Below are 8,029 nucleotides of genomic sequence, written 5' to 3'. Positions count from 1 at the left end.
AATAAAAAGAGCAAATGCTTTTACTGGAAAATTCCTATGGAAAAATATTTTTCCTAGACAGAAAAAAGTTTCAACTAAAAGCATTTGCTATTCATAAGACGGGTCTTATAGACCCAATCATAACTTACCGGTCGTCTCATTGCCACCATCATTCGGACAACAGTATGGTTTCGGCATAACGTAGGGAAAACTGGAAGGTCTTTCTCCGTCACTAAATCATCAGTTAAGTTATATGCAACTATATTAACCTTGTTTTTACCACAATTCCTATCGCAATTAATACCCGAGTTTTGCAAATTTTCAAATCTGATGAAAATTCGAAAAAAATGAAAATTTCACTTTTTAAAAATTTTCGAAATTAAGGTTGAAAATATCCAAATTTTCTACTATTTATACTGAAGTTTTAATTTTTTTAAATTTTCATGTCAGTTGGCAAATTAAAAATTTCTACGTCACGTCACGTTACGTCATATGACGTGTATGGTCTATGTTTGGAAATATCTTGAAATTGGTCAAAAAGAGGGTACATAACTATCCTATTTCCTTTATCCATTACCTTCTTCCACTGAATTTAATAGTTGATGAATTCCCATTGCCAAGGGTTTCAAAGAGTGACTGTCCCCATACACCACCAGACGCCATACTGACCGAACCTGTCCCAAGGCTTCGATTTGGGACGTTGTTAGCTAAATTGTCCGTGGGTTAAATTAATTTAGCACATTTTTGCACTGATTGTTGAATTCTTTGTAAAATTGCAACTTACTAACTACCATGTCCAAATTGCAAGTTAGGTTAGGATCCACTAAACGAAGGCGAAGGAAACGACACTCCTTAAATTCTGAACGTTTCAAAAGACATGATTCCGATCCAGATAAAAATCCGAAATAAAATACAAAAATTGACAGAGCCCACCTCATTTTGGAAAAGTTGGTGAAGAAAAAATATATCGGTAAATTAAATATCCTAGGTAAGGAGTTATTGAGTGGAGTCACAAAAGGTTCGTAAAGTTGGCCGAGTTCGTAAAAAAATTAAAGTTCGCAAAATATTTCTATTAAAAATTATCTTGGGAACTTGTGCATCCCCTTGGTTATTTTTTCGTGGAAAAAAAGTTCGCAAATCTAGTTTGTTGTGATGCGGACTTGCGAACCTTTTATAAATTTCGTGTAAGTACGTGAACGCCGTGTAAGTAAATTATTAAGATTAAATTTTAAATTTTAATGTAACCACGGATTACTTATAAGTAATTCCTTACTAAGGATGGTGGAAGGAGTCGGACTGATATGAGTCATTGGTATAAAGTCCAAATGTTTATTTCATTCGTCGTACTGCAAATTCCTCCCCCTATTACTAATTTTACACAATCTTACATATCTTCGTTCAAGACGAAGCAACTCGGTCATCCATATCGGAACAAAATCCGAGCTGGACAAGTATGTACTGTAGGGGTAAATAGGTTGCTAAATATGTATATGTAAATAATTTAAAGCATGAGACAGATATGAGAAATATGCAGTTATATTTTTTACTATACTTTCATTCACTCTGGAATAACTGACTGTGCAGAGAAAGGGATATCAACGATCTTACATATGCAAGTTAAAAGTCCAAAGTATTCATTGGGAGTGTGGCAAGTTATGTGAGTGTAAGATTATATGTATACTGGTTAAATAGCAAAGTACATTGACTTCAGTGCTTCGTTTCTTGTGAGCTCAGTGCAATTGTTGCACTGCAAACCAAGAAATGCAAGAAACGGGAGGTTACTTGCAGTCGAAACACTGATTGACTTGTTAAACACTTTTATATCAATTATGATAGCGTAAATATTTATGAAACAATTCATCCGTAAACTAAATTATTTCCATGCATGAATACAAGTGTGGATTTTGCACAATCATATCTCAATTATTACTGTGTGGACTGTAGGAAACAAATTGCACCGTGCTTACGTATTGTTAGCAAAATGAGGTTCGTTTGGAGATAGCAATAATTCGGCTTATTTGAACACTCGACTGATTAGTCGAATGAAACACACACACGCAGTGGTAATAATTGGATATCTGTTATATTTTGCAATCACGAATTTACACGGTCAAATAAATTGAATATTTAAGAGCCTGCTTACGAATTAGGCAGGTAGGTTGTGTAAAATGTTATAATTATTTGATAACGGTTCAATCATTGTCAAGATATTACGTAATGATACGATCATTTAATGTAATATATAAGAATGCTTGCCAACGCCCTGCCCCGTCCAATTTCACTCAAACTTTGTCACGTTTATATTTGAATTTTAGTTCCAAAAGTATAAATTATTGGTAAATATAAACCCATATCGGTATGTAGTAAAGAAAATATTGGGTTGCGCGGTCTGAATATGCGACTCCCCCGTCGTGGTGAAAAATTTGTAACACCATGGTGTTAATTTTGTCACTGGTTACATATTTGGGTCAATTTTAACATCATGAGAATGTGAATTAAAATTTAACACCTCGCCGGGTGAGTCATAACTTGCGGTGATAATTAGTAACGGAATTTATTTTTGCAGCGGAATTGAAGCAGCATGACAGCTAATTTTCTCCACAACGTGTCCGCCTACACGTCCTGTCTTGGCCATGGTGGATTTGGTATCGTCCTAAAATCCATAGACTACTACAGCACTGAATCCGCAATAAAATTCTTATTCCCTACTAATGCCGATGCCAACGAGCAAAAACAAATCTTGCGCGAGACAACGTTAACATCCCAACTGGCCAAGCATCCCTGCCTGGTGAACACTCTCCAAGTTCAAGAACAGCTGTTCAGTTTTACGGACTTGGAAGAAATCTTCTCAGATTCAATCCTCAAATCGGACTATGAGCTGCAATTTATCGACATGTACTTGATGAAGGCACGCAGGTCGAAAGAAGGCCTGCCCACTATTTGCATTCAGATGGAGCTGTGCGGTGAAACGCTACGCTCCTGGCTCCATGAAGGGAAGGACATTAAAAACCTCGAAGTTCAAAAAATTCAGAAAACTATAATTTTAAATCTTGTCGAAGGCCTGAAATTTCTACACGATCATAAAATCATACATCGCGATTTAAAACCGGAAAATATCATGTTTTCGAAATCGGGTTTTCTATTGCCGGTAAAAATCGGTGATTTCGGTCTTTGTCGAATGATCCATAACGAGGATTCAGTGACTGGGCGACTAACTAAATCTGGCGTTGGTACGAAGGCATACATGGCGCCGGAAATTCGAACAGGGGAGTACACTCAGCAAGCGGATTTTTTCTCGTTGGGCCTAATAATTTGGGAGGTTGCACAATTCGTAACATTTGAAATGTTTGATCAATTGGTTATCGATGAGGATCGATACGTGGTGCATGAGCATCCCATGTTGGCCGGGTTTCCGGAGGTTGTGACGAAATTGACGAAACGATCGGTTAAAAAGCGGTTTCAAACGTGGCATGAAGTCGTGAATGCTGCGAAAGGGTGGATGGAGCTTGACGGAACGGCAGCGAACTGTATGACGGTGAGGAATTCGGTCGAGCTGAGATCCTGTTTGGGGATTGTACGTCCCGGAGCGGTTATAAAATTGAGGGATGGAGTGTACGTTGGGCCATTCACACTTGAGAGGAGCAATGTCACGATAATTGGTTTGTGGGAAATTATGAAAATTTTTGTCTATTTTACAATCCAATGCTATTACTTTTGCAGGACGTGGTCCTAATACCGTAATCAAGAATAAAGAAGGACACAACGGCAAACTGTTCGAAATAAACGCTAGCGAGTGCACCCTCCGCAACTTAAAATTTGAATTGACATATCCGTCTTCAGGAGTAGCAGTTGGAGGATCGAAAAACAAGTTGTCAAAGATTGAATTCGTTTCTGGCTGTGGCAGCATTAAGTTAAGAGGGCATGAAAACGAAGTGACGGACATTGTCACGTCAGGTTCATCGCAAGGAATTAGGATCGACTTTGGGAATCGGAATATTATTCAGAGATGCAAAATGGAAAATGTGGGATCTTTAGGGATCTACATTTCGACAAACTGTGACCATAATGTGGTAAAGAATATCACCGGGAGAAACGTAACATGTGGGATTCTCGTTGATGGCTCTTACAATGCCGTGACAGATGTCCATTTCATAAAAGATGCAGGAATAAAAAAAGATATTAGCGGGATTGATCTGAAGGCTAACGGATCGAATAATACCGTGGAGAATTTTGAGACCACTGGGTTCTCCAAATTTGATCAAGGACTAGATATTCGGGGAGAAAATGCCATTGTGAAAGACGTTATTTGTCATGGGGTCTACATGGAATGGAAAGGGTGTAATGCAAAACTTACTCGGGTTGATGGTGGAGAGAAGGGGATACGACGTAACAACTAATACATATTCTGGTATTTTAGAATACGAGTTAACCATGATTCATAGACTATTATGTAGGTACATCATTTGTATTAGTAATGTCTTTAAAAATAAGATTAGAGAAATGTTACAAAAACGACACGAAATATTGTAAAGTATTAAAATATGAGGCTTACATACACATTAGGTGAGAAGATTGGGTGTTATTCTTTCAATCTTGAATTTTGGCAATTAAGCATCACTGCCAATACACATACGCTCATCTTTGATAAACCCCAACCAACCACAATACAGATTAAGTAATTAAATTTATGAACGTGAACAAATAAGAACAACTCATGCTCTGTAATATTATTAGCCAAATCTTTCAACAAAAACAGAGTGAATTTCGAATGCGAAAGTCGAAATAATTTATTACAGGAAACAATGAACATAATAAAAATAGCTGGACGAATATAATTTTTATTTCTACATACAACTTCTTCCTACTTCCATCCTAATTTACATACTCGGTTAATTTTGCCAAATCAAACACCAGCATCAACAATCACCACCGGCGTCATACTGTTGGGATAAATGGTGACCTTCATAACACGATTTCCAACTCGTTCATCACTCTCCAACCTGGCCGTTGCGACAAAGTCCGAGTTAGCTACCCTAGCAACTGCACCGTGTTTCTAGTCGGAAGAATAAAATTGATTTACAATCATTACTGACGAATTGATTTTCCTTCTGGTTTGATTTTACCATGACGAAATCCACATCTGTCGCTTCTCCTTGTCCATCTCTGGCACGCTGGTTTGCATTTAAAACAGTCTGAGTTGGGTCCTCATTGAACAGTTCCCCTGAGAAAGACTTTCCTGATGGGGCTAGTCGTAATTCTATCCAATCATTGCAATCACTTTGACACGCTGCGTTCCATTTGATTACGATCGCCCCCTTTTCTGGCGATTGCCACGTGGGTAAGTTTGTTGGTTCGTAAATTGTTAAGATCAAAGTACCTTAAGTATTGGAGAAATAATAAATACATCGACAAGATTAACATGAGTAAAAGGAGCAAATACTTTTACTCGAAAATCCCTATGGAAAAATATTTTACCTGGCTGGAAATTTTAAGGTAAAAGCATTTGCTACGCATTATTCATAAGAACGATTGGACCCAATCAAAGCTTACCGGTCGTCTCATTTCCACCATCATTCGGACAACAGTATGGGTGGGGCAAAATGTACGATAAGCTGGAAGGTCTTTCTCCGTCACTAATAAATCATAAGTTAAGTTACATACATTCAACTTCATATATTAACCTCGTTTTGACCACAAATTCAAGTCCTCGCCATTAACACCAGAGTTTTGTAAATTTTCAAATCTGATGAAAATTCGAAAAAAATGCAAATACCGCTTTTTAATTAGGAGTTGATATAGAAAATATTCAAAAATAAGGTTGAAAATATCCAAATTTTCTCTATGGCGTTTTCTACTATTTAAAGTGGACGTTTATTTTTTTTAATTATCAGGGTCCAATGAAAAATTTATGTACGTCATATGTGTGTGGTCTCTAAGGGACATTGAAAACACGAGAATCTTGAATTTGGTCAAAAAAGAGGGTAACAATCCTATTTTATTCATCCATTACCTTCTTCCACTGAATTTAATAGTTGATGAATTCCCATTGCCAAGGGTTTCAAGGAGTGACTGTCCCCATACACCACCAGACGCCATACTGACCGAGCCTGTCCCAATGCTTTGATTTGGGACGTTGTTAGCTAAATTGTCCGTGGATTAAATTAATTTTGCACTGATTTTTACATTCTTAGTAAAATTGTAGACTTACTAACTACCATGTCCAAATTGCAAGTAAGTCTGGGAGCCACTAAACCAGGGCGGCGGAAACGACACTCCCTAAATTCTGAACGTTTTAAAAGACATGACTCCGATCCAGATAAAAATCCAAAATAAAATACAAAAATTGAAAAAGCCCAGTTCATTTTCAAACAGTTGGAGAAGAAAAAATTTATCGCTCAATTATCCTAGGTAAGGAGTTAGTGAGTGTATTTACAAAAGGTTCGCAAAGTTAGCATCATTCGTAAAAAAATAAAGTTCGCAAAATATTTCCATTAAAAATTATCTTGGGAAATTCTCCTTGGTTATTTTTTCGTGAACGAAAAACAAATCCCAAATCTATTTTGTTAGGATGCGGACTTGCGAGCCTTTTGTAAGTTTCGTTTACGAACGAATTTCGTTTACGTGAACGCAGTTTAAGCAAATTATTTAGATTAAATTATAAATTTTAAGTGAACCACCTTATAAACTTATAAGTAATTCTTTACTAAAGATGGTGGAAGGAGTCAAGTCAAGTCAAGTAATCCTTTATTACCGAGTGGGACTGATATGAGTCATTGGTATAAAGTCCAAATGTTTATTTCATTCGTTGTACTGCAAATTCCTCCCCCTATTAATTTTACACAATCTTACATATCTTCGTTCAAGACGAAGCAACTCGGTCATCCATATCGGAACAGTATCAAAATACGAGCTGGACAAGTATGTAGGGGTAAATAGGTTGCTCCTTAATGTGGAGTGATAAAAATAATATGTATATGTAAATAATTTAAAGCATGAGACAGATATGAGAAAGATGCATTTATATTTTTTACTATACTTTTATTCACTCTGGAATAACTGACTGTACAGGGAAAGGAATATCAACGTATCTCACATACGCAAGTTAAAAGTCCAAAGTATTCATTGGGGGTGTAGCAAGTAAATAAGTTATGTGAGTGTCAGATTATATGTATACTGGTTAAATAAGTACATTGACTTCAGTGCTCCGTTTCTTGTGAGCTTAATGATCGTCATTTGTTGCACAAACCAAGAATGCAAGAAACGGGAGGTGACTTGCACCCGAAACACTGATTGACTTATTAACCACTTTTATATCATTTATGATAGCGTATATATTTATGAAACAAACGGATTTAAAGGAAATATTTAACGCAAGGCTTGAATGTGCCTACGTAAGGTTAACATATCTAGTTAGAAGAAAACAGGTAAATAAATTTAGTTGTACTTTTAGGAATCAGTATGTATGCGAATCAATAAAGATCTATCGTGTACATCGTGAAGTCATAATTTGTTGAAGAAAACAAATATCAACTTAATTCGAGAATATGTTCAAATGAAATAAAAGGCCTAAAAGAGGTTAAAAGACAATTAAATGCTTGATACAGATTTATATTTTGTTTACATGCTACAAGTTTAGATATATTTCTCTCAAATTCCTGGCCTTCCTTTGTCACTGTAACATTGTACAAATTCGAAATTTGTTCCGCTATGTATCTATAGAAATCTTACTGAATATATGTATTGGGATAATTTATTTATTTCTAGAAAAAGAAGTGTATGTAAATATGTGTTTATTCAATTGCAAGTTAAGTATATTTAGTTAAGATATAGTCGCATTGTCACATATAGTCGCACCTGATTTCTCGCAATGATCTTCTCTCACCTTTATTATTGATTTTTACATAAGTTAAAATAACATTTTAATTGATTAATAAAGAACAATAATTAATTAATTGAATTTGGCACAACTGGACATGTGGTAATTATTGTAAAAACTAGGCGATTTGGTGGTGCCCGTGGCACCACGGTAATTATGTTGCACGATTGTCCG

At 36.1% G+C, this 8,029-nt stretch overlaps 2 protein-coding genes across 2 annotated transcripts; one reads left to right on the top strand and one right to left on the bottom strand.

The window, feature by feature from the left end:
- Positions 1 to 2,235: 2,235 nt before the first annotated feature.
- On the top strand, positions 2,236 to 4,539 carry LOC110862679 (serine/threonine-protein kinase Nek4). Its single transcript, XM_022111894.2, has 3 exons — positions 2,236 to 2,335; positions 2,546 to 3,638; positions 3,700 to 4,539. The coding sequence occupies exons 2-3, from the start codon at positions 2,561 to 2,563 to the stop codon at positions 4,374 to 4,376; spliced, it is 1,755 nt and encodes a 584-aa protein (XP_021967586.1). The 5' UTR covers positions 2,236 to 2,335; positions 2,546 to 2,560; the 3' UTR covers positions 4,377 to 4,539.
- A 266-nt stretch (positions 4,540 to 4,805) lies between these two features.
- On the bottom strand, positions 4,806 to 6,276 carry LOC118433640. The gene is made up of 5 exons (XM_035845793.1): positions 6,188 to 6,276; positions 5,990 to 6,119; positions 5,530 to 5,612; positions 5,103 to 5,356; positions 4,806 to 5,032 (listed from the first exon to the last, which is right to left on the bottom strand). Exons 1-5 carry the CDS (start codon positions 6,195 to 6,197, stop codon positions 4,883 to 4,885), a joined length of 627 nt encoding a protein of 208 aa, XP_035701686.1. The 5' UTR covers positions 6,198 to 6,276; the 3' UTR covers positions 4,806 to 4,882.
- Between the last annotated feature and the right edge of the window lie 1,753 nt (positions 6,277 to 8,029).

The sequence above is a fragment of the Folsomia candida genome, unplaced genomic scaffold (genome assembly GCF_002217175.1).
Source record: "Folsomia candida strain VU population unplaced genomic scaffold, ASM221717v1 Fcan01_Sc065, whole genome shotgun sequence".
Taxonomy (NCBI): Eukaryota; Metazoa; Arthropoda; class Collembola; order Entomobryomorpha; family Isotomidae; genus Folsomia; species Folsomia candida.
This window is presented reverse-complemented; position numbering and strand designations above follow the sequence as displayed.